A 27,411-nucleotide genomic window follows, 5' to 3' on the forward strand; every position below is an offset into this window, starting at 1 on the left:
CCTCTTTTTTTTTTTTTTTAGGAGCTTCTCATGACTCAGCCTGTTAGGAGCTATTTTTAAACTTTAGGCCCCTGGTATTGTAAAGCTAATGCTCACTTCCATTGGAAGGCAAAGTAGCCATTGACCAATCACGATTAGGTAGGGGCAGAACTGAGCAGGGAAATGTTCAAAGACAGACAAATATCCCAAACAACACCTTAAAAGTATCTTTGCCTGTATATTGTACAGGAATATTTTATATTTAGGACTGAAATTATTGATTATTTTAATTATTGTTAAGCTTTTAATTACTTTTTTAATCAAGTGACCGTTAAGTCTATAAAAATGCCCATCACACTTTCTAAGTTCCTATGGTGATGTCTTAAAACTGCTTGTTTTATCAAACCAAAAGTCCAAAACCCAAACATAAAAATAAATGAGTCTGTTGATTAACTAATTGATTAATTGAAAAATAGGTTCAGCACTAGATATATTCAGCTCAATAATGTTCAGAAGTGGATGTTTTAATGTGCATTATCAACTGCATGATTATTCTCTGGTTAGAAACTTATTGTTTATTTTGTGTAAAGTACTTTAAACTAGTAACAAGAAAAGAGGCTTTTCGTTTTTCTTTCTCATTCACCCTCTCTCTGTCCTAGTCTCTCATCTCTCATGGGAACTAGAGACCCACTTGTCTCCCACACCAGTCTCAGTTGCTGGAACAACATGGCTTATAACCAGCCTTATTAAAACTCTCAGAGAAAGTTTAGTTCTCCCTCTGGCTCTACTCAGAGCTACTCCAAACAACCACAGGCCCAAAACAAAGCCAAGACCCTAATCCCCTTAATGCAATGCTGACTGGCTGCTCCAAGATAATTTAGGAACTCACAAACCTTTCAACTGTGCTTGAATGCCACATTCTGCACCTTTTACACACAAAAAGCAAACGTCTTAGGCATTTTAGGCATGTGGCTCAAAGAGGCGCATATTTATAAGGTGGAAAGACAAAACCCCTGCAGGGTTTCTACTGTGGCCCTAATTTGACATTCATGACTTTTCCATTATTTTCCACGTTTTTCTAAACAAAACAATCTGGCTTTTACCACAGTTGCGCTCACTGCTGAGAAGTCATCAACACCGTCCAGAGCAATAAACGTGTAAAAATGTGAAATTCAATTGTCCATAATTACAAGCAATCAGTGGTGAGGGGCTTAACTATTAGTAAACAGAAAAATACTATGGAAAGTATATATGATGTCAGTTAAAGTTCTCTTATACCACAGGGTCGGAGTGGGACTCATTTTCAGCCCTGGAGTTTCTTTATATACATACATAGACATTTCTTGTTACAATACAAACCAAGTCTTAACCATAGACAGAACAAACTAACAATAATAATAAATAAGATATAATATATATATATATATATATATATATATATATACACACACACACACACACACACACACACACACACACACACACACACACACACACACACACACACACATGAAATCAGCTACAACATCAAGACAACATCATAACATCAGCAGCTTTAGGGGCACATCAGTATTGGAATAATTAGCAGCCTTGTTCATTATACAGGTTTATCAGTCAGTGTGATGTATGTCCAGAAACTATCCCATGCTGGTGCTTTATCTTTTTTTACAGTGTTTATCCTGTTTAGCATATGCTCATATGAAGCTGTTTTTATCATGGTGTTAGCCTATTCTTTTAATGCCGGGGTTTTAGGTGTTTTCCAGTGTAGTGAAGTATCGTCCTGGCAGCAACTGTAATGCCAACCATGATTACAGAAAACTCTTTACTTGATATGTTGTGTAATTGACTTCTGTTACCTAATAGACAGCGTCTTGGAGATATTGGTAGGTTTCTTCCAGCCCAGTTACCTAAATATTCCAAAATGATTCCGCAGAAGGGCTGGATAGATAGGCATTCAGTGTAATAGAGTGCCTGCTTCTTTCTGACATTTCCAACACAAATTGTTATTCATTACTCCCATTCTATATAATCTTAAAGGTGTCCAATAATATCTGTGCAGCACTTTGAAAACTTTGTGTTTGTAAAATGTGCTATAGAAATAAAGTGGATTGGATTGGATTGTATTCATTTACATTGAGTGAATTTTCCCTTTTACTTCCCTTATGTATTTTCCATTGTCAGATACAATTTACAACCATTCCCTGTCCTCCATTATACATCCTAGGTCTTTCTCCCATATTACTTTTAGGTTATTACCGTCGTTGCTGAGCAGTTGGTTGGTTGTTTTATAGAATACGGAAGCTCGATGGCACTCCTTGGGTAGTGTGAAGTAGTCCTTGATGTGGTTTCCAACTGTCAACTGAATCTTGGTGGTAATACAGCTCCTGATTTGTAGGTACTTCCAAAAATGTTCTTTCCCCTTGAGCTTGTATTTTCTAGATAAGTCAGAGTATGACACAAACAAGTCCTCTTCAAAAAGATCAGCAATGTTACATATACTATTATTATGCCATAGAGAGGAGTAGGATTGCTTATGGTGTGACAGCCCCTCACGGCTGACTATATTAAAATAATGTAGTTAAAACCTTAGTATATAAGTCTGCAATAGCGCACTGTTCTCTACAGCCTTGCAATTCTGTCACGATTGTGAGTTTCCTGTTTTAGTGTTTCCTGTTTTATTTTGAAGTTTTCCTCCCTAGTCTTGTCTTGATTTACTTCCTGTCTTGTGTTTTCCCACCTGTTTGATTGTTCTGCCCAGCCCTGGTGTTTTTCACCGGTTCCTTTCCCTTGTGTCACCTGTCCCTTGTTACCTTGTTACCCTGTGTATTTAGTCTCTGTTTTTCCTTGGTGTTTTGTCGGATCATTGTTTCTGTATGTTGGGTTCTGTCGTGTCATGCTTCTCTTCTCTTGTCTTGTAAGGTATGTTGCCTGTGCCGCTCCCCGACGCCTCAGAGACTGTGCCGGTCCCCGGCGTCCCAGACACTTTGCCGGTGCCCGGCAATATATATATATACTAGCTGACCTTAATCCGGTTCAAATAGGTAGATTTTCATGGCCTCTTTAAAGATAGGCAAGGTGTCAGAGGTAAAGTAAAGAGACTGTACTTTTTAAATTATATTTACTGATAGGCCAGGTCACACCAGCATTTAAAATGACTTAACACAACACATCGCATGTCCCAGCTGGCTAACATATCAACATCGTTAATTAGCCCTGCGAGTAGTTGCATCATAACTGTATTCTGCTCAATTCAAGACATTTCAATAGTGTTCAAGACACCTTCAGACATTACAAGAAGAACCCGTGAATTCCCAGGTGACAGTGAGATTTGATGCACTTGGAGCAAAACTAAACTGATATGACAGAGAAGAACAATGTGACAGGTGGAAAATGAGATGGAGTCTGGGAGAGGGATGAAGTGTGACAAACTGGTATGGAAAAGAAAGTGTGTGTGTGTGTGTGTGTGTTTGCGCTGTGCAGAAGAAGAAAAAAACAGAACAGACAGAGAGACAGAGGAAATTGCTGTGTGATGGAGAGAAATTGAGACATTAAGACAGCAGGCGGCAACAGAAGGAAAGTTTCCAACAGTGGTACATAAAAGGTAAACCAAAGAGACCAAAGAGATCTTAATACAGTGGAGGTTAGAGACATTTCATTTGTGGTGCAATTGCCAAAAATATAAAGACATAAACTCAACAGTCAGTCTATTTCCAGCAATTATAACATACAATCATCTGCCTGTTGTGGAAAGTTAACAGGAAACTAAATGTCAGAGTAAGACCCAAAGGAAGTGAAGTGTTAATGGAAGAGATGCACATATAAAGTTGGTCTTGATACCTCCCTGCTAGCTTGTGGAGATTGGATTTTTATTATTCTGATTGGACTTCTCATGAGTCTACTTTTTATCATGTACCAACACTGCCTCAAAAAAATAAAGAAAATACTACCTCTGCTATTTTGTCCCTTCTTGTTACTGCTGAAATACCTTTATTTGCACACCTTTGTCTTCGCAGCTCTTCATGTTTGCATAACCCATATGCTCTCTTCTTATGTAATTGTATTTTTCTTTGATCTTATCTCTACTTGCTATTGCAACATTTGACGTTCCCATAAACAAATTGCATTTAACATATAACATTTAACACTCTATAGCAGCAGACACCTTATTTTTCGAAATCAAAATAATTATTTGGAATACGTTGATAAATATTTACACTCCCATTTGCACCATCTACTATGTCTCAGGCGTTGCTTGTAATGTTACTGATGTAGTAAATCTAGCTCACTGTAACAGTATTAATGAAGTTGTTAAGTCACTGTGAATACGAGCAACAGTGGAATGAAAACTGAACACTGACTTGTTCTCCGTTTCCATTTTAAATTAATTTGCAGTAAATGATCACAGCTGGCACTTTGAATCACCTACTCAATGAGTTTTATTGGAATACAAGTGGCCCTAATATTTTATACACTGCATTTCTCAGCCAAAATTTCCCCCCAAGCGCAAATATGAAGGAAGCCATTATAGAGCTTTTATCTTTGTAAAGTATCCTCCACTGACAAGCCTAACAGCGGCAGCGAGCAGCAGAGAAATTAAATGGTCTGGCACCATCAGCGAAAACATCAATAACAGCGTGACCTATTTACACAAACTGTGTGTGTGTGTGTGTGTGTGTGTGTGTGTGTGTGTGTGTGTGTTTGTGACTTTCAGTCATATGCAAAAATGATTTATGTTTCTCATGTGAATACACAGGTATGCAGTGCACGTATGGTATGCTGGCCTCCATGTGGGTTCATCTGTCAATCATTGTGGATGCCGCGCCACCTTTCACCTACATCCTGGTTCTAGTAAAAGGGCTTTTCAGGAGCTTGTGACCTTTGACCCTATTTTATTCTCATCAAACAACCTTGAGATTTGCATATGTTTTTCATAGGTTTTATGGCTGTATCTTTCAGACTTTTCAACTGTCCGTTTGTCATTTTCGAGCAAAAGCTCCCAACATTCACTAATTCCAGCATCTCAACTGTAGGGATGTAGTGCTTTTATCTGTCTTATGTGATAGTAAATGGAAAATCTTTGGGTTTTGGACAAAACAACCAATGTAAAGATGTCCCTTTAGGCTTAAGGTAATTGTGATTTTTCACTATTTTCTGGCATTTTATAGACAAAACGTTTTTTAATTACTTACTAACCAGATGACTCACTGCCAATAGTAGGATATTATTAGAAGTCACTACATAATTACACATTACCATTGCCATAAATAAATTTAATATCATGCATCACTATAAAGCATTTTATAATGAGTTTGAGTCGTTTGGCTACTGTTTGAATAAACTGTCAAATGCCAATTCTCTTATCTGGAGATTTCTTTTGATCGTCAAAGCGTATCACTGCACCAGCTGCAACTGTGGCTGATATTAAACTATTCTCAGCCCCCTCACTCTGACATCTCTCCATTAGTGCATGTATATTTGTGTGTGTGTGTGTGTGTGTGTGTGTGTGTGTGTGTGTGTGTGTGTGTGTGTGTGTGTATTTCAGGCCTGTGTGTAATGTGTGTAATACTGAGAGTCTGGAGGCTGCATTCATCCAGACCACACAGAACTCTTTTAGTGTGAAACACCAGAGTGCAGGGGCAGTTTGTGTTAAAACAGGAGGTGTATTAGAGTATTTCTTTTCATGGCTAAGTATAGGCTGTATGATAGACACAGAATGTAAAAATAATCTACTCCACTGGCTCTGAAAAGAAGCCCCATTGCATAGAAGTCACTCCTCAATCGCTAGTTTCAAGTCTTCTCCAATACAGCACAATGCTAATTTAGTAAATTATGGTCCCATTTATTTTGAAATTGACGATAAAGCAGGGGACGCTTTAGTGAGTGGCTACATGCTGACCGGTCAATTAGGACAGAGGTTTAGCAATGCTAACCATGGCACTGTGTACATTAAAATAGCTGTGAACTGGTTTTGGGTGTATATGTTTTCGTCTTTTTGTCGCTGTTCGGCTAATTTTCTGTAACCAGTGTAGCATCAAAGCATGGTGGAATTAGCAAGATAGAAAACTAGCCAACCGCTAAATAAGTTACAATGTAATTTAATGCTTAATCCACACAATTCTGTCACAGCGTAGACACATTGCTATCGCCGGATAAGTGACAACTTCTTGTTTATACACAAAATGGATCCTATTACATAATTCTGCCATTCCACAATTTTTGTGGTGACAAAAAAGTCAAATTTGAGTACAATGCATGCAAAAAGGCCACCAAATATCTGCTATTATCATCTTATAAAAGCACACATTGGTCGACGGATATACACATTACGATACACAACATTTATGGAGTCTTGCATGCCTCTCTGTACCATGACTGCGTGCATTTTTAGCATGGTCACCGGCTGGCATTCAGCGAGACCGCTCTTATATAAACCATCCAAAGCCTTGGCTCTAAAACAGTTACAACACAGAGGGAGCTGCAGCTATTTTAAGCCTGCAGTGATTCAGCTTTTCACCTCCAAAAAACATGATTTGCAGAAGAAAAATAAAGCTTTTATGGTATGCCAATAAAATTTGTTATTTGGTTTATTGATTCTTTTGGCAGGAAGAGTAGGAAATATTTTTAGAATTGGTTATTTATTTCCAAGATTCTTTGTTGACAAGCTTGAAATATATTAGCAGGTAGTGTCATAAGGGGGTTGTGGGCATGAGTCCGGGAAAGGGCTTCTGTGTGACTACAGTGAGGTCTCCGTCCTCACAGGCATTGTGGAAAATTATAAGGTCAGAAGTCTGTCCCACTGCCTGAGCAGAATCATTTACATTTACATTTAAACAAGAGCTGTCGGAGTGCATCAGGCAGAGAAGTTCACGCCGATCTGCACGTAGATATTCAAGCATCCGCATGTACAAATACAGAATAAATCCCGGATGACTGCAGAATAAACACAAATGCATACACACGTGCTGTTGTAAACTCGCAATTATGCAGCAATGTCAGTTAATGAGTCACTGCTCTACTGAGATGTGAGCCTCATGACTGTGTGAGAGAAATCAGTAATGTCTTGACTCCAGATGTTTTGTGGGCCTTTCTGTCACATCCTTTTCCCCCTGTGCTCTCACACTGCATGCATGCAAGCAAGCAACTGTGTGATTTCTAAGCGAGCTTATGTATGACATCTGTGTCCTGTTTCATGCCCTGCCACAGCAGAGAGTGCATAGCAAGGGGGCCTCCAACAGCAGACTGTTAACAGTAAAGTGTGTTTTTTTATAAACTGTACCTATTATCATCTAGTTGTATTGTTGGATATTTTTGGCTAAGAGACAACATTGTCATTTACACTCTTTCACACACCAGAAAGCAGGATAAGTCAGGATCTCAGGCCTTTTGCAAATGAACTATGATGTTGTTCATTAGGGTTGAGAATATAATTCGTACCAACTATAAGGAGCAACCTCAAAACAAGGTTTTATGGGTATAAGGATACAGATGTTGTCATTTGATAGCCAGCATTTCCTCATGCTTGGAAAGTTTTTTGTTTTTTTTAAATAAAGTGAGGGGGAAACCAGCGCCTATAGCAATTTCCGTTTCCCTGTGTGTTCCTTAAACACAGTGATGTTGTAAATCTATTGAGCCATACACACAAAGTGCAAAAAAGTTTTTTCAACTGATCACTATTTTTCAATAGTAAACTATGGAGAGGATCTCCAACCACAGTAAATGTACTGATCAAGTAACTATTCCTGGGTCTTTTTTTAAACGGGGTCATGACCCATCTGGTAGTCACCACTATGAGGGGATTAACATAATTATAATGTTTTTAATGAGTTTGGGTCACAGAATGAGACTAAACTGTCTGTAGATTGATTTTAATTCTATTTCCTGTTTTCTTACTAACGTCATTCTGCTGTCTCATTTTCATTACAGCAGTCTACAAATGCACTTACAGTACATGTGGCTCTTTGTAGTTTGGCTTATTTGAAGCTAATGTACTTCTTCTATGTGATTCTTGCTGTTCTGAGTTTGTACCTTCATGGTTTAATGCACTTATTGGAAGTCGCTTTGGACAAAAGCGTCAGCAAAATGAAATGTAATTAAATCATAATTTTGACCTAGTGATGTTTCTGTGTATTGTTAGATATATAGACAGATATATAGATAGATAGATAGATAGATAGATAGAAGTAAACTGATTACTTAAATAAGGGGACAGAGCAGGACTTTAATAAAGATGTAAGGATTAAGTAGTGTTATAAACATGGACCTGGGCCAAATTACTACATGTGCATTTATCCCTGTTTAGTTGCTGAGTTAAAGCTCAACAAAGTAGGCTACTTTTCAGCCAGTGTTGCTCCTCATTATGTAACCCATATGAGTAGGGTAACACAACCATTAAATACAAGTAACAACACATTTTGTATTGTCTATGGGGGGTAAACTAGGATGAGTGTGGATCCATAGGATACACACTGCAGTTGGTGGTGTTAATTTTGCACTCTCAGACATATGCACTAATCAGACAGGGTTAGAAACCACAATACAAACCCAACTGAACACTAAAAATGAACATGAAGGAAGTCCTCATGTGACTCCAGGACTGAAAGCAACCGTGTTCACATCACTTTCAGTTCAAATGAATTAACCCAAGTCTTAGGGTCTGAAATTCCATCTCACACACACAATCCTACACACGCAGAGGGACGATACAGTAAAACAGAGACACTTTCCGCTGGTTTTTCGCTCCGTTATTTACTGACCTTGGCGGGCCGGCGGGCTCCCAGTAACGGCAGAACAGGTGCAGTCCGTCGGCGTTGACGATGTGCTGGAGGTCGGTGTAGGGGACTCCCTGCGGGCTCCGCCGCGGAGTCGCTCCCGGCTCGGGCATGGAGGGGTCTGCAAGAGAGACACGGAGGAGCGATGACAACACATCGCTGCCGTAGAAGTAGCAGCTGAAACCGGCGGCGAGCAGGCAGGTGGCGGCGGTTACGGCGTTCATTGTTTATTTATTTTGTTTGTGCGTGGCATGCGTCGGAAATGACTGCGGTCTGGGGGTTAGTTGGATATGCCGGATGTAGGCTAATCCTGAGCTGTAGCTACACACACACACACACGCGCGCACACACACACACACGGACCAACGTTGTCAAGCGTCCGACTGGCGTTACGTCACGAGACCGCTCTGCTTTCCACAAGGTCTCTCAACCACTCTTTCTCTCTCTCTTTCTCTCTCTCTCTCTCTCTCTTTTAGCCCCCACGCTCCCCACATCTCTCTCTCTCTCTCTCTCTCTCTCTCTCTCTCTCTCTCTCTCTCTCTCTCATTCAAATTAGCTTTATTGTCATGACCATGATTATAATGACACTAAAATTGTAGGCTAGTGTTGCCAACATAAAACAACAATGGTTTGCACATTACTAGACTATTCAAAGTCCACACTACCACAACGACATACTGTAAGGGAAGAAAAACAAACCATAAAAACTAAAGAAAAATAGAATATGATTACACATAGAATGACCTATGATAGCCTGCCTATAAGTGTAACAATCAAATGTATGTTATATGGGAACAATATATCAAAGAGATAACCAAAGGAAGATTTAAATGAGATCCTTTTTAAATTTGAATTTATTTGCATTTTCACTAGCTATGAAATGCTCAATATATGAAAAAAAAATTCTCACGCATGCGCGCGCACAGCTGTCCTTTGCATGATCACTAAGGTGATTTACTTAAAAATATCACTTAGCCTATCAATGAATTTGAATTGAAAATTGAAAATATTTTTCTTTACCTCTGCCAGACCTTAAAGCTGCACACACACACGCGCACACGCACACGCGCGCGCACACACACACACACACACACACACACACACACACACACACACACACACAAACACACAAATAATCATTATGTAGGTAGCTCATTCCTCTTTTTTCCTAAAGCACACTCTCCTTCCCCTCTCTCTATATCTGGCAATTACACATGATGCTTCCTGGCATTCCTTCAGGTTCCTTCAGGTCCAGCTGGATATACAGTACTGGGTCATGTTAATGCTATGTGCAGCATTACAATGATGAGGAGAAACCGCCGGAGGTAAAAAATAGCCCTGAAGCTATTTCCTGAGGATGATCGGGTGTCATTTTTCATGTTTAGTCACCTGACAACCTGAAAGCTTGTAGGCTACTTCAATAGGTTACAGCCATTGATGATTAGTCAATAAAACATGAGTTAACTATGTGGCTGCTGTTGGTGAGCTATAGGCCTTTGAAAAGCTTTAATTCATGTCTTGCTTGCAAATGCGGGTACACAGTTTCTTTTTTTTATCGTCAATATCTGGCAACGTTTCTGCTTTGTAGCCACTTCTGGGGAAATATGGCTCACTTCAGCTGCATATGACAGGATCATAACAGAACACGAGTAACAGCTTCATCACACATGTGGAAATAATCGTTATCACTAAACTTGTAACTATACGTGTGAGTGGATCCTTATTGGAAATTGCTCTCCTGACGTCTGCGCAAATCTCCCTTTTGGTTTTTATCTCTGCTGCAATCATCAGTTCCATCCACATAACTGGACAGTAGGATGATTATATTGCGGGCATGCTTCCAGGAAAGGAACAAACGTTTGCAATGCAAGTGTCTCAATAAAGCCGATACATGTTGTGAAGAATAGATTAATCTGGTTCGCCCGCTGATATCGATGCCAGTGCGCCAATATAGTGGAACACGCGCGCTTTAACATCAATATGGTCTGCGGGTTTTATGTGAAAAAAACATGAATGGAGGGAGCCAGAGAAAATGCGGCATGTGCTAAAATCCCTGCACAACTACAAGTTACATTGATTTAAACCAACGCGTAGAGGAATATTATGGTGATGATGGAGATTTAATAGTGTCCATAATAAGGTCAAAACTGAGTCCCGCAGACTCTATTAAGTCCCTATGCAGAAATATCACAAGGATATTATAGAGATGGAACCAACCTGTGCTGGAGCGTCTGCAGTGAAGTTTCAGCTTCTTCTCGGACTCTCTAATTTCGCTGTCTCTGTAGCCTATGTCTCTCTCACTCCGTCCCTCTCTCTCTCTCTCTCCGACGCTCTGCTCGCACCGCACGCAAAGACAAGAATGCAGTCAGCAACGTTTGGGTTGAAACTAAACAAGTATTCTCACACACACCCTCTCTCTCTCGCTCTCTCTCTCTCTCTTACACACACACACACACACTTTTCCCAGAGGCGGTGATACAGCTCTGCTCTCGCCCCTCCTGTTTAGCCTTTTTAGTGTAAAGAAAAAGAAACTCACCATGGTTGAGTCCACATGGTTCACATTTTGTACATACCAGACCCGCTGACATTAATGTATTTATAGTATCATGTGTGGATCGGCCTCTCTCCCTGATTATGTACTGTTAAGCTTCCACCTGATAGATAGTCCTTCAAACTAAGATAGGCCGTATGTTATGGTCATCCAAAATAACCCCTGATAAAGCTCATTGGGAGGTCATTGGAGGTCATTGTTTAGTATTATAAACCACCCTTTAAAATAAATAATAACGACTGTTTTGTGATCTGCCACCTAAAATCATATTTGATTAGGTCAAGGCCAAAGGCAAACTTTGTAATAGCAGCATTCATTTATTGGCTTTGGTCACTAGGGGGCAGCAGAACAAGCTGTAAACTGTACATTGACATTGTATGACCTTTTACTGTACAATTGTGTTAGAAAATTACCTATAAACACAATTACCTATACACACATAAAGGCAAGGAAGTAGATGCATATTACAAGCTAGTAAATATGGATGTAAACAATTTTTTTTTTTTTAAAGGAATCAGTTGTCTTAAAGTGTTTTATGGCGAGGGAATGCATTCAACACGTTTGATAGAGCTTAAAGATACACACAATGCGTTTTGGTGATTAACACTGATTGTGAACACAACTTTTGTTTGTTCACAAGAAAACTTCACTGGGTACCTTTAAGCTTACTTGTTAGCAAACAGTTGCCTTATACAGAAAAGCTATGCCACGTCAGACTGAATAATGAAAGGAAATAGTGCAGTCTAAGTCTATTTCCAGACCTATTTCCACAGCGCTGTGGAGTAAGAGTTAAACACCAACAGAACCTGAAAATCTTGTTTTTGCAGACCTCTAGTGGTTTTAACTTCTCACCTTGCAGAGATACAGGAGTGTACTCAAGGCCGTGGTCAGTACATTGTGACTTCTGGGTGTGGTTATAAGTGCAACACTCAAAAGCTATGCCCCAACAGGAGTTTGAAATACTGCTTTTTTTGTGTGCATACAATAGCTACTTTTCACATGGAGTATAGCCACAACCTGTCTCAAAAGCGTGTTACAAAATAGGGAGTCCACACATGCAAATGATGCTAAATGTTTTAATTAGGTAAACTGACATAACAATAGAGTGTTTCATTCAGTAGGCAGGCTGACTAACTGACAGTATGCTGTGTGAGGGAGTGGTGAGACAAAGCAAAAACAAATGACAATATTATCAGTCAGCAGGCCAGGGGAAGCCTGCTCACCTCCACCCGTCCCTATCCTGGAACAAAGGTTGAAAACAACACAGCCAACAAGGAAGGACAAGATAGGTAGAGAAAAGGATGTCCGTTTAAGTTCCAAGGAAAATAAAAGGCATTTTAAATAAAAGCCATTAATGGAAAATGTTTTTTTTTGTATGACTAAACAAGATTCAGTGTTCCTCTTCCAATAAACAATGACTCATACCTGGTTTTAGTTACCATAGGACTGATGTGTTTGCAAATATTTGTGGAGGAAATGAATCCATTCCTGCCCCTCTAACTGCTTACAGACATTTTTTTCTCTCTAAAAATGAAACAAACAGTTAAACAAATTAAAGTCACACATGGACACGGGAACAAAACAATGATAAAAAAATGGATTTGTCACTTCCAGACCAACTGAATTCCATTTTTTTATCATCTTTTTGTTCCCATGTACATGTGTGACTTTAAACTGGGGGAAAAAACGTCCTGATCAAAACATGGCGGATTGTATCTGTACATATGCAGTTTCATCAGGGGCACTACATTCTCTGTGCTTGAGCTACTATAATGAGCAACTGCAACATCCGACAGAAGTACTGTCTCAGAGAACAACCTTATACAGTATAAACACATTCACTGAACACGTCTGTAGATAAACATGATGCAGACTGAAGTCTGAGTGTGAATGAAGCAGCCGGTCCCAGTAAGACAGGAAAGGAGAACACCCTGCATCCATATTTGAAGCATCAGTTTCATTAAGTACAGGTTTTTTTTCAGAAGTATGCGGTATGTATTGTTCGTCACCAAATCAAATGTCTTCCTTAGAAAATTAAAATCTAAACCGACTGTTTGGAAAGGAAATGAAAATTCCCATTCATTGAGAAGCTTCCCTATTTATTTTTTGCGTTTGTGTGTGTTTATCCTCATACAGACAGAATGTCTGGTGTCCCTCCATCCGTTCCTCTGAGCATTCACAAATGTGTCGCCGTGATCTTCTGTGAAAACAGAAGTACAGGAGAGATCAAAACAGAGAAGAAAACCCAGAGAGAGAAGAACAGAGGTAGAATGTGGGACGGAGGATGGAAGATTTTCATATTATGTTCCAGAATCTTTCTTTTCTCTCCAGTGGCTGGGAAGTCTCAGTAGAGGTTAATGAGGAGGAACAGAAAAGGACTGAACATGTTGCCTGAAACTTTGGCTCAGCATGCAACAATCTCAGAAAAAAAGGATTCTGAGTCAAACTATTTCAAATCTGATGTCTTCACTTTGCACCATATGGGCTCTCACATTCACTGCATTATGTTTAACTGTATGTATTGTATTTCTAAAGGATCCCAAGGATGAAAGTGAGGCTCTACTTGCTTTCTGATATGCTGAAATGCTTCTGTAAAATTAAGTGAACTGAAGATACACTATAGGCCAGATAAACTTCCAAACCAACCTCTTGTTTATCTCATGTAAAACCATTTCCATGTGACATGTATTCATACAGTATGGGCATTCATTAATTTGCACATGCTTGCATGCATGTTACTGTGTGTGTTCTTGTTCTTTGCACAGTTCCTTTGACTAACCCTCATGCTCCTGATCCACTCACTTACATCCTCTGTATTCTTCTACCATTTGTATGTGTGCCAGTGTGTGCCTGTGTGTGTGTGTGTGTGTGTGTGTGTGTGTGTGTGTGTGTGCTCCCTATCTTTCCCATGATAAGCCTTTGCTGCTGTTAACTGTATTTCATGGACCAGTGCCACGTCTTTGTTCTCTGTTAGATCTCTCCTATGGGAGCAGAGACATAAAGTCACGCACCCAACTAAATACTTAAACAGAACAGGCAGAAACAAAAACACACACGCTGAACAATATACAGAGATCCATGCAAGCACAGGTGTATAAATGAGATTAACACCGACACACACAATGCCCATGTGTTAAGGAGATTGATGGTGTGTGCTGGAATGAGCAGTATTTCTGATGTGAATTGCTAAATGCAGTTTAGGTATTTGTGTTTAACTGTTTTGCATCAAAATACATGAAAACGCATACAAATGTAATAATCTAGTATTCTACTCTAATACTGTAAATACCTATTCCACCCACCCCCTAACCATGTCACTGTGTGCAATCAATTTGCAGTCCAGGTCACGCTGCAGAGTGGGGATCAATGAACCAATCCAGAAACAACATTTTAATCATTGTCCATTAAGATAGTAAGAGCTTAATACATCATTCCCACACTCCAGGCTGCTGAGTGAACTTGGCCTCCTGACAGCGATCAGGTGGGTTAATTAGAAGCGTTTACTTTTTAGATTTCACCAATCCCTAATGTGTATCAAAGTCTGGCCTCACTCTTCATCTAACAGTGATGCGGTTTTAAGTTGCAGTCAATTGCAGTTATCACTGGTTTTTACAATTACAATATTTACCAGCCACTGTACGCTACCTGTCCAACACCAAACACACACAGTTAGCAACTAGCTGGCAAAGATAGGGGAGCATTTAGCAACTAAAGGGCCAGGAGTTGGTAGAGACCAAAAACAGAGCTAAAAGGGGCGTGAATATTGGACTTTAATTCATTACAACTCTAAATGAATGATAATGTTACCCTGTGTCCACCCAACATGTACAGTATACTGGCAACTGTTTGCTTACAGCTAACACCATATCACCTTTACATAATGATGTCAGTGCTGTGGGTCCATCTTGTGCCCCCAAGAGGCCAGCAACTCAATTAATGCAGTTTTAAGGGAGTGTTTTTTTTTTTAAGAGAAGTCACCTTTGAGTTTCAAGGAGCATAGCAGTAAGAAACACTAAATCACTGAGTTAAAAATTCTGTAGCCATTATTGGCAAGTTAGAGGTCAGGCTTTATATAAGTCATTTAATACACTCGCCTCATTTGTTACTGGATAATCGTGCAATGTTTTGTTCCTTATTCCAACAACAAAGAGATTCTAATATGAATATGCCTCTAGATGGCATGTTCGCCATAGTAATAGGTCATGATACTCATGGGTAGTATTGCATTTAGTGCATACCAAACTCAGAAATAAAGTTAACATTTATAACAATGGCTATAACTGATCAGTATATATTTTATTTGACCTCCTCCTGAGACACCTGCGTCAAGTAACATTGAGGTTTACATTAAGAGTAAACTTGCACACTTGTACATCACCTCATTTTGTCTGTGTGTTCTGGCAGACTGACAGTGCAAAACAGCATCATGGACAGTGGAGAAGAGACAGGACTTTGTCACTTTGTCGTTAAAGTAACCTCCAGTCTGCAGGTTGTCCACAACACCAGCTAGAAAGACAGAGAGAAAGACAGGGAATAATGGATCCACAGGCAAAGTAGAGTGTGAAAGGTTTTGGGAATATAGGAGATGAGCGTGGTAGCATAAAAGGACAATAAACGCAAAAAGGGAATTCGAGACAAATCAATGAGGATAACGTGAAACATTTAAAGTAGGAGAAATGAAATGGACCAAAAGTAAATAAGCGAGAAAGAGAAAGATCGACAGAGAGAGAGAGAGAGAAAGAGAAAGAGTACAGGGAGAGAGAGAGAGAAAGAGCGACAGAGAGAAAGAGAAAGAGAGAGCGACAGAGAGAAAGAGAGAGAAAGAGAAAGAGAAAGAGAAAGAGAAAGAGAGAGAGAGAGAGAGAGAGAGATGTGAGTTGGAGGGGTAGTCGTCGTGTTACTTGAACCACGTTATAATTCCTGGCTGTATACATATCCTTTGCAGTCACTCACAATAAACTATTTTTCATTTAATTTCTCATTACAGGCTTTTGACTCCGTACAGGCTAATTAGAGCTGCTGATTCTCTGAAATAAACTGGACAGCTCCTAGCATTGTAGATGAAGATCCACATTTGTTCCAGCAAGTCAGACCTAAGTTTGTGGGCTACTATGTTAAAATAAACACAAAGAGTAGATGCTTTATTACAGTAAAAACATAACTGTCCCAATTGCTAGATTTCAGCATTCTTTCTTAGGACTCATTATCATATTCATTCTATATATACATTCATACATACATATAGTTATGACCCACTATATATTATACCAGACTTGGCAAATCTGGAATAGGGTTTTCTGGAAAACGTACCACATATTGACTGAACTACTTCCTTCACAGAAATGTTACAATAACATCAGAAAACGGCTGAAATAACATCTAGTGTTGTTGAATGAATTCAAATTGTGTGTGGCTAAGCGGGTCTGGAACATGAATGTAAAAATAAATCCATGTGTGTGTTAGAGTATGTAGGACAAAGAAATCCCACTGGGTATTTTTACTCAAATGGATCTAAAAAGTCTATAATAGAAAGGCAAATGGAGTTATAAGGCAATCAAGTTTTTCTTTTTACTTTTCTGATTAATTTCTTGAGAAAAAAAAAAAATCTGTTTTGCAAAAAAAATCCACACAGTGGTATTATTTTTCGAGTGATGTAGAGGGACTTACTTTGGCAGCCAGCAAGAACAACCTGTATACCAATCTCCCCATAGTCTCTCTGGATCTGAAACAGACACAGCAGCACAGAGCAAAGGTCAGATTGGGGATCATTTCATTAGTCTGACAATTCAATTTACACTAATTGAATGCCCGAGGAGCTAAATGATAAGGCAAGGGAGGGACGAATGGAGGAAAGTTCTAGTTGTTGTAGAAAGAGATGAGAAAGGCAGAGTTACATGAGTTGGTTAAACAGGAAGAAATGACTACAGCACAGCCAAGGAGCAGAATCAGTAATATCGTATTTGCCTTATTCTCCTAGGGCCAGTTAATTCTCTAATTTTATTTGCCATCAATGGTCTGCCAAATTGTTTTGAGTTTTGATACATTTCAGGTAAGAAAAATGTTAAAATTCTTTATAGTTACCAGTTTTCCGATTTGTCAAAATATTAGAAACACAAATGTCAGTCCTTCCAGAAAAATGCAGAGTTTTTTGTGATTGTTGCGGGCAAAAATCCTTGATTATGCGGCATGTTTTCTTAAAAAATGCGATGGAATATGCGGGATATTTATGCAATTTTATGCGATGAAATTGCGGGAACTTGCAAAAATTGCAGTTTGATGAAAAAGAGAAAAAAAAGTGATTCCCCCAACACTCTGCTTTTCGATGATGTTCACGTCGCGTAATTACGTCACTTCAAAACGTTCCCATGGCAACAGGGGAAAATGGCTGCTCTTGTGTGAAGTAAACGCAACATTTTTCAACTTTCTACTAAGACATATGTGACTTTGCATGACTGAAATCATGCAAGCCCCGCATGTTTTGCGCGGAAATCGGCAATTCATGCGTCGAAAGTGCGGTGTATTTGAAAAACTGCGGCCCCCGCATAAATATGCGGACTTTGGCTGATTATGCATTGAATTATGCGATCGCATAATCACGTTTTTCTGGAGGGACTGAAATGTAGATTTGTAGAACAGCTAACTAAAATAATGCACACACAAACCTACACACAAAGTTGAATTCTTGTGTAGTTACTTAAACCATGACTGATTATTGCCATCTCTCTTTTTATATGTGTGTGTGTGTGTGTGTGTGTGTGTGTGTGTGTACACATGTGTGTAAATGCAACTGCCACGTTCATACGCTGCGTAGCGCCTTGACTCCCACGGTATCCAGGAAGTTGACAGGGCTGAGGTCGAGAACGATGGCTCTGGGGAGCGAGGGGTCGGGCTCAGCAACCATCTCAATGATGGCAATGCCATTCTGCTCCTCCCTCTCTTTCTCCCCCTTCTGTACAGGAGGCGACATGACACAGCGCAGACTTGTGAGAGGTTAATCAAAATGAAATGTTGTGCTTTAGACGGCGATTTAAGAATTCAAATGAACATCAAGGTTTAGCGTTGGGAATGTTTGAATACTGAAACAAAAAAGTATTTGTATAAGAAGACAGTTGCGTGTTGAGATTTTGATCAAGCTTAGCAAGTGTTCAGTAAGCAAAAGGGAAAAAAAAAAACCAAAATAAACCTTTGAATCATTTATAGTAAATATGACTCTGGTCATCCTCACCATGTCCACTGTGTTCTTCTTGGCAGCTTTCTTGGCATTTTTCTTCTCATGTCGCTTTCTTTTGGCCTCTAGTTTCTTCTTTGCTGACAGGATCTTGGTAATGTCAATGCCAGACTAAAAAAATACAGCAAAAGACAATAATGCATGGTAATATTGAAGTTCACATACATTTTCTACAGCCAGTCAAATCTTGCTTCCTCCTGATGAATTCATTATGACTGCAATGCACCACTGATTTACTTCTTTTATTCTTCTGTGGCTCTTTTAAAAAAAATCTTAAAACAATTCCAAATTTAAATTGCACCAATTCTTAAGAGCATGTGAGTACTTAATACTGGAATTATAGGATATATGTTCTTTGCAACAAATCCTATTGAAGCTCATTAAAACCAATGAACTATAGATCCCTTTTAACAAACATCCTACAGTGCGGATTGTTTTTATCTCCCCAACTAGGGCTGTGCTCGATTGAAGAAATTCTTAGTCGACTAACACTCATTCAATCGTATCGACTAATCGATTAGTTGATTTAATCGACAGATCTGTAAATCAGATTTTCTCTGCAAACAGTCATGCAAAAGCACCACTTTAATTCTTGTGTTTACCAGAGATGTGCTCGTACGTTTCTTGGAAATAAGTCCTTCAGCATGAAAAAAGCATAAAACATGACTAAATCGACTAAAGAAATCTAAGTTGACCAAGACCAAAACGACTGATTAGTCGACTAATAGACTAAGAGGGAGCAGCCCTATCCCCAACAGACTTCAATCAACTTTCTTGGTGTGTTTACATAATTTGTACATGTTTTTAAGTTGAATTAAGTAGTCAATGAGAGGACTGATGCCTTTCCTTTCCACATTTATTTAAACATTTAAAAAAAATTAGCGCTAAATTAAAAATAAATAAATAAACGCAACAAGTAAGAAGGAAGAGTCTTGATAAATATATAATTCATAACATTGGGAGGTTAAACTCATTAATAGTCACAGGAACACAAATGTTAATCTCAGCCAGTTCAGTCAGTCCAACTTAACTAATTCCTCAACAAAAAATAACCCATAAACCAGCTGAGCAGGTCTTGCTTGTCCATACAACTGTATAAGACACAACAACAGGAAAGCCATTTAGGCCTTGTGGGAGAAGGAAGGGGGGACATGTTTACATGTTTTCTTCCTCTTATGCAACTGTCTTTGTATTGTTTATACTCAGCAAAAAAAGAAACAACCCTTTTTCAGGACACTGTATTTTAAAAGATACTTTTGTAAAAATCTAAATAACTTTAGAGATCTTCATTGTAAAGGGTTTAAACAATGTTTTCCATGCATGTTCGATGAACCATAAACAATTAATGAACATGCACCTGTTCAACGGTCGAAAAGACAATAACAGCTTAAGGGCGGTAGGCAATTAAGGTCACAGTTATAAGAAAATTAGGAAAGTAAAGAGACACTTCTACTGACGCCCAGGGTCCCTGCTAATCTGTGTGAACGTGCCTTAGGCATGGTGCAAGGAGGCATGAGGACAGCAGATGTGGCCAGGGCAATACAATGCAATGTCCCCTACTGTGAGACACCTAAGACAGCGCTACAGGGAGACAGGAAGCACAGCTGATCATCCTCGCAGTGGCAGACCATGTGCAACAACACCTGCATAGGATCGGTACATCTGAATATCACACCTGCGGGACAGGTACAGGATGGCAACAACAACCGCAAGAACTGGCCAGTCTGGTGCAGTACATGAGGAAGAGATGCACTGCAGTACTTAATGCAGTTGGTGGCCACACCAGATACTGAGGGCTACTTTTGATTTTGACCCCCCCTTTGTTCAGGGACACATTACACTGTGTAATTGTTCAGTTTATGTCTTAGTTGTTAAATCTTTTAATGTTTATGCAAATATTTGCATGTTAAGTTTGCTTAAAATATAAAAGCAGTTGAAAGTGACAGAGCGTTTCTTTTTTTGCTGAGATATATATATATATATATATATATATATATATATATATATATATATCGTTAAATTGACAATTTGCATCAAAGTTTTCGGAATTGAGAAGCTCCATAAAGTGACGATACAGCCAGCTAGCGCCTGCCGGGGCCGAGAGACCTCCAGCTTACAGCGGGGTCTCCGAGCATGACTGTCCGAGCGACGAGCTAGCGGCCCCTGAAGCAAATTGTCAATTCTGCAACGATTTTTGCAAGACTGCCTATATTCGAAATCTAAACAGTTCATTTCTCGCCTAAAACGTTCTCAGAAGTGAATTTAGTGATGAAAAAAAATTTAAATTGTTACAATTGTCACGTTATTGGTCTGTCTATGTACCGGAAACTGGATCCTCGTTGAATGCCGTAATGAATGTTGGGATACGGGTGCTGCCAAGTTCATACAAGTTACCAACCAATACATCCTCGGTAAAATCAAAATGGGTCAAGAACATTTCTGGGAATCTTAATTGTTCTTTGTTAAAGTGTATCAGAATGCAGGAAATGAAGTCTTTGATGCTCAAAATGTCCCTTGGACAGAACACCCAGACCCCATATGTCCATTCTGGTCCATATATTTATATAGTAAAGTATGCCCTCTAAAATACATTAGACTACACCACTGTTTTTAACCGTGTTGAATACAGTGCTACTACTAGCTAATGGTAACATTAGGCTAACATCAACGTTACCTGCTGCCAAGTGTACTGTTAGCGTTAACTAGTGTGACATGCAGCGATGCTTCTGTTGCCTCTAATGTCTGTTTCGGAGAATCAGAGAGCACTGCAAGGCATTTAGGTGGCACCAAAATCCGTGTTGCTTGCTATTCCGGTACACCACTAAAACCGTGTGTAGAAAGTACCATTAAGTAAGGACACCGCCAATGAGTAAGGACTAACGAGCAACCAGGAAATGCGAAATGAAATAAATTGTCAGGTTCATCATTCATCAACAGCCAATTACATTTTCATTGTTTGTTTTTGTGATTTTTATTCCATGAAGTAAATGTCTGCCTGGCAATTGCAAAGTGGATCAGAATTCTATTACAGCCATTAGTCTTCATAGTTCTCCAAAAACAAAATTGATAACAATTAGTATCTCAAAAATAGTGCTCAGCAATTCATAGGATATTTTAACTCATCAAGATAATGTAATAGTATGACAGAAAAGATAATTCATGCAAAAACAAGGTATGAATTACCTCTAAAATCTTTTCTTGCTGACATCACTAGTTGATGCAATAACAGCATTAGTTTCCCTTTACACAAGTGCAACCCATTGGCTTAGTTGATGTTAGTGAGAACAAGCAGTAAGTGATCACCAGCACCTATCACTATTTCTTGGAAAATGATCCCCAAATTTGAGTCGTCTGCACGCCTCAGTGACTGCTCGAGTAGAAACACTTTTCACCCAGATCCAAAAATTACCAGATTTCATCTGGTGGCAATTTCTCACTAACTTGCAGCCTCTGCCAGTCAACCACAGCTCCATAAAAGCTTATTTGTGCATCAAAGATTACAAAGAAAAGAGCGACCCTCTGGCTTTGACATGCTGACATTTTAATGAATGATGATGTTCCATTATCTCCCTCCATTATTCAATCTCTGCTTCTCCCCCTTTCTCCATCTTTTGTCATCTTTTCTCTACCTTCCCTCAATTTGTCTTCCTGTTTCCCCCAAAGAGACGTGACAGAAGGAAGGAGAAGGAGAAGGGGGGGTGGAGGGGTGGGGGGGAAACAAAAGTTTAATGGAAGAAAGGAGAGGAGAAAATGGTGGGATGACATTTTAAACAATGTCTGTCACGGTCGTGATGTTTGAATTGGTGAAATGTCAGGTCAGTTATTAGCGCGTCAGAAATAATGTTGTTGAAAGGAGTTAATTGCACAGAAATCGTGACAAGGCGGACTGTTGCTGGAGTTGGTCGTTTCTTTTACTCTGTATGTATGCATGCATGTGTGTGTGTTTGTGTGTGTAGCTGTGGTGTGTTTATCTGTATGATCATATAGATTTCACGCTGTGTTTGTATGTCTGATACTGTTTTTAGGGGGCATCCACATTCATATATTAATATAAATGAATATGCCTGTGTTTGTTTGTGTTCTGGTGTGTGCAATATCAGTGGGTTTTACCTTCTATCTCATGTTATGCATTCTATGTATTTTATTTTAGCTGTTGTCAGGTATGTATTTTCCATCATATTTTCCAATAAACGATTAAAATATTTAATCACGATTAATCGCATTAATATCATAGTTTACTTGCAATTAATCGCACATTTTTATCTATTCTAAATGTCCCTTGATTTCTTTTTGTCCCATTATTTTTTCTCATTTGAATGCTCTTATCAACATGGAAAAGTGGATCGGCTTGCTTTGTGCTTTTCTCGCCTGGCTTTGACAAGGTGGCGGAGAATTGGCATCAGACGTGCTGCAATGATAGCTCAGTTCACAACAACAAAACACACAGATCACTTTGGTCTTGTCTATGGAACCATTGGGCAACTTTTTAAAAGTAAACTTTCCATTCAGAATCTAATTGGCATCCATCCATCCGAAAAAAACTACAAAGTTTGCTAGGCCAAAAAGAACGTTAATCTTGCGATAAAATTTACGCCATTAAAATGGGTTTGCGTTAACGCCATTAATAACGCATTTAACTGACAGCACTAATAATTATGTTTTCTATCCATTTTATTTTACATTGATTCATTATTTTTATGCTCATTTTATGTCATGTAATTAAAGTATCTTATTGAAAAGCACTTTGTGCTACATTTCTTGTATGAAAGGTGCTATACAAATGAACTTTATTTATTTAAGGGTGTGTGTGTGTGTGTCTCCTCACCTTCTCTCCAAGGGCTTCTTGGTACATCTCAGCATTAGCAAAGTAGATGGTGGCAGAGGAACGGAAGATCAAAATCCCTGGCACCTGCTTCACCTGAAATCAATCGTCAGTTAATGAGTTAATCAACTGAACAGGCTTTGAGTTAAATGCTAACATCAACATACTAACATGATCACAATGTCAGTGCTAATATACTGATATTTAGCAGGTATAAGGTTTAATATGTTCACCCTCTTAGTGTAGCATGTTAGCATTCAAAAATTCGCTAATAGGCACTTAACCCAAAGTACAGCTGATGTTAATGGGAATGTCTTGAAGGTAGTTGGTTACAAACAAAAGTTTAGGTGCTAGATTGAAAGTTAAGGGATCACCAAAGTTATTACAGTTCATCTTAAGGGGGACATGAATGTGTGTATAATTTTTTTTATGGCAGCCCATTCAATAGTTGTTGAAACATTTCACATAAGACCACATGTCAACCTCATGGTGGTGCTGGAGGAAACGTGAGTACCAGTTAACTAAAGTCCTCATAAATCGACCGGAGTTTAAAATTCCAACACAAAGAAAACGGAAGGTAACGCATATCTGGCTGAAAAGAGTGAAATCCAGCGAAATTTTTTACGGAAACGGAGCAAACGTAGTGAACAGCCAACAGACCATCATCACCATCAGTGGAGCCACGACACTTAAGGTTTAAAACACTGACAAGTGCCATAAACTTAACTGTACATAATTAAATAAATATAAATACATATTTTGGCTTTCACACATGGTCCTGGGTACACGGTACATTGACTGTCAACATGCTGCTAGGTATGAACACAATGTTGTTACACACCAATTCACTAGGGTTACATCAATATTGTTTTTAAATTACAGATCAGTGAGAAATGTATTCTCTCCCTTGTCTTGTCTTATTAATTGTTCAGTGATGTATTGTGTTCATTAATTGCTCATAAAAAGGCAGTAATGTGGCCCAAGCTTTTCCTATCGTTGACTAGGTGTGCTAATCAAAATACAAAAAAATGTTTATTCGAGGACAGCCCTAAAGTGCCTTCGGAAATAAATATTGGCAGTGAGCTCTTACTGTCAACTTCTGCTTTACTTTTTGGAAATCGCTTCTTGCTTTTTGAAACTGGCATTAATGACACTTGAATACGAAATGAATACCAAAGTTTAGTATGTAATGTGATAAAATGGTTATGTGATTAGCAGATCCCATCTTTAAGGCTAGGACTAGTTGGTTTAAAGTGGAAATGAAAATAAAATAATAAATTATTTAATAAATGACATTTTGCATTGTATCAATATGGAATGCAGTTGTTTTATTCATCTCCAGACCAATACTCACTCTCGCCCCTGCATTCAGGTTATTTAAATATAACATGTCATACCTGAGTATAGTCCTCAAGTGGCCTGTAAATGTCAGTGCCTGGTATCTGCCCTAATATGGAGTATTTAGGTCTGAAATGCACACAAAACAAAGAAGTATATGAGCAATTTGTAATAGTTTGTGTTTAGGTATTGTCTTCCAGAGAAGTACTGACTTAATTGTTAGGTGTGGTGATTGATATCTTAATGTTCAACTAGACACACTTTCCCACTGAACATGTGTGCATTTATCAGTGTATAATTGTGGGTGTGTGGTAAGGTCTTCCTACAGCTGTGTCCTGAAGATGACTGTGAGCATGGAGAAAGCGATGGCAGCAGCCAGTCCCAGGTCAGGGTTGAATAGCAAGGTGAGGATAAAGGTGACCACCCAGATCAGCTGAACATAAAAGAGAGTGATAATGAGTAACAAAGGGTAGTAAAACCATTCAACAAGTCTAGCGATGCTTAAATGTAGCGCGCATTACACATGAGAAGCAAAAGTGTTGATGGAAATCGAATGCAACGCGATATTGTTAGATGCTTATCGGTAGTGAAGGAACACGTATAGTTTGACTTGATTGCAGCACCACAGAAAAAGGCAATATTGTTACCTAAATGCAGCTCAATCAGCCTGCCTCAGGTGTATTTCATCATGGAACGGTACACAGAAGTCACGATCTAGCTATCATGCTAACATCAGCAAGTCAGCATAACACAGTATGTTATAATATAAGTGAGGATGACAGGAAATGATTATTAGTTTCAGGAGTTTCTTGTGCTGAAGAAGTTTTCATGAAGAAAGCACTGTTAATCTGAACAGACAGCTGACAAATAGCTTGTGAAGCACTGGGATTTAAGATAATGTTTAATATTAAAAGAAAAAGATATGGACATCTATACATCCTGTTACCAAAATATTAATGAATCTATCTTCCCAAAACATTAACCATTTCCTTGTCTACCTTTTAAGACACTCACCATGTCTACTTTGTTGCTCCTCCACAGTGCAGGGATGTCCATAAATTGCTTCATCATGCCATGGAGGTTAACAAAGATGATGGCGGCCAGCACTGCCTGCAAAGTGAGTCACATATAAAACATGTTAATATGGAGTGCTCCAGTTTTGAGGACAAAAACATGAATGTGAGTTAGTTTGTTTTACTTGCTCTAGTTAAATAGGCTGCAAACAAAGTTTATAGTGTGTTTATAGTTATAATCTTCATATTATAACTTTGCTACACTTTTCAGATGAATGACTTTAGATACATCCGTGTGATGTATTCACTGCCTCAGATGTTTTAATCATTTGTTCTCAAAAGTAGCCAGTGGCTTTTAGGGCTGGGTAGGCTAGTCATTAATTTCCTGAATCGATTTGATTCCCATTCAAAAGAAAATTTAATTTTATAAAACCAGCTCTAGTGGCTTTAGTCTGAAGCTGAATAAGTATCTGTATACTTAGATAACCAAATCTCTATAGAGATTTGGTTATCTAAGTATACTAACTAATGATATTCTCTCCAAAAATGTGTATTTTTCAAGATCAATGTCAGAGGACAAAAATAAAAATAAACAATTTGAAAGCCAATGGAGCCAAATTTATGATCCCCTCTAGAACCTGTCTTTAGAACCCCGTTATTTTATTTTATATGTGTGTGTGTGTGTGTGTGTGTGTGTGGGTGGGTCGATAAAATCAATAAGGATTGAGGGAAGTATACTATAAAAAAAATTTTTTTTTTATATTTTATATTTTTTATGAAATTTTGAAATCTGTCTTTATTGATTTATTATTTATTATTTGTTGTTTCACCTTGTTTAATGTATTTCCTGGAACCGGACTATGGTGACCCACAGAAATTAATAAAAATATATCTATATCTATATCTATATCTATATCTATAAAAAAAAATTTAAAAAAAGAATAAGTATCTGTTGCTGGCCTTATAGCAACACAACCTCAGCTGTTGTCTACGTTTTGATGAGGAAGGCTTATAATTATGCAAACCCATTAACTTGGACACATGTATGCTCATGCTTGTGCACAGATGCGAACACATGCAAACCCCCACACACACAGTACCTTCGGCAAATCTTCAAAGAGAGTTCCAATCCAGAGCGTGATGAAAAGGATAACTATTGCTGATAGAGCCCCGGCAACCTGCAGTGAAGACAGAGGGTAGATAGAGGCATGATGAATGGAAATCAGGAGAGAGAGAGAGATCAGAGGAAGAGAGAGATCAGAGGAAGAGAGTTAAAGAAGAAACCATGAATGATGTAGTTGTTATTAAAGTGAATTGGTGATAATGAGAGGAGTCATGGCATCATCAGTTAAAGCCTCTCCTCTCCTCTGTAATGGGCCTTAGCTGATTAATGGTGTTGTCAGACTAAATCAGTTTAGCCTTTTAGTGACTCTGTGTTTGTGTAGGTGGACTTCAACGATGTGAGCGAAAATCGATTGCCTAAGTGTTTTTTGATGATGCCACTTATCAGAGTAACGTTGATTATGACCCATTTCTTCACTCCTTTTAACCTTTAAGATAGCCCAGATTTGTTGCTACGGGCAGAGCCAAGTGTTGGAATGAAAATACTGATCTGAAAAATGATCTCATGAAACATCCTTGTAAAGTTAAAAAAATGCCACGCATTAAAACCAATAAGCATTTTTCTAAATGTTGTTGACATCCTTTTCAGC

The 27,411-nt window shown here is 38.7% G+C and overlaps 2 protein-coding genes across 3 annotated transcripts in view; both read right to left on the minus strand.

The window, feature by feature from the left end:
- mgll (monoglyceride lipase) overlaps nucleotides 1-11,067 on the minus strand; it is a 37,481-nt gene extending 26,414 nt beyond the window's left edge. The window contains exons 1-2 of one of the 2 annotated variants that reach the window (XM_028583990.1): nucleotides 10,965-11,067; nucleotides 8,733-8,868 (exon numbers count right to left, since the gene is read on the minus strand). In XM_028583990.1, the coding sequence (XP_028439791.1) occupies nucleotides 8,733-8,860 (128 nt within the window). In that variant the 5' untranslated portion in view covers nucleotides 8,861-8,868; nucleotides 10,965-11,067. Of the gene's footprint in view, nucleotides 1-8,732; nucleotides 9,026-10,964 lie in introns of those variants that run through there. The other variant, XM_028583989.1, reaches the window with a different exon arrangement.
- Nucleotides 11,068-12,377: 1,310 nt separating this feature from the next.
- Nucleotides 12,378-27,411, minus strand: part of slc26a6.2 (solute carrier family 26 member 6, tandem duplicate 2) — a 36,202-nt gene continuing 21,168 nt past the window's right edge. The window contains exons 12-21 of the mRNA XM_028582420.1: nucleotides 26,800-26,877; nucleotides 25,701-25,796; nucleotides 25,013-25,119; nucleotides 24,746-24,815; nucleotides 23,352-23,444; nucleotides 18,524-18,637; nucleotides 18,101-18,247; nucleotides 16,966-17,020; nucleotides 15,677-15,804; nucleotides 12,378-13,498 (exon numbers count right to left, since the gene is read on the minus strand). Coding sequence (XP_028438221.1) covers nucleotides 13,475-13,498; nucleotides 15,677-15,804; nucleotides 16,966-17,020; nucleotides 18,101-18,247; nucleotides 18,524-18,637; nucleotides 23,352-23,444; nucleotides 24,746-24,815; nucleotides 25,013-25,119; nucleotides 25,701-25,796; nucleotides 26,800-26,877 — 912 coding nt within the window. The 3' untranslated portion in view covers nucleotides 12,378-13,474. The remainder of the gene's footprint in view (nucleotides 13,499-15,676; nucleotides 15,805-16,965; nucleotides 17,021-18,100; nucleotides 18,248-18,523; nucleotides 18,638-23,351; nucleotides 23,445-24,745; nucleotides 24,816-25,012; nucleotides 25,120-25,700; nucleotides 25,797-26,799; nucleotides 26,878-27,411) is intronic.

The sequence above is a fragment of the Perca flavescens genome, chromosome 7, assembly GCF_004354835.1.
Source record: "Perca flavescens isolate YP-PL-M2 chromosome 7, PFLA_1.0, whole genome shotgun sequence".
Taxonomy (NCBI): Eukaryota; Metazoa; Chordata; class Actinopteri; order Perciformes; family Percidae; genus Perca; species Perca flavescens.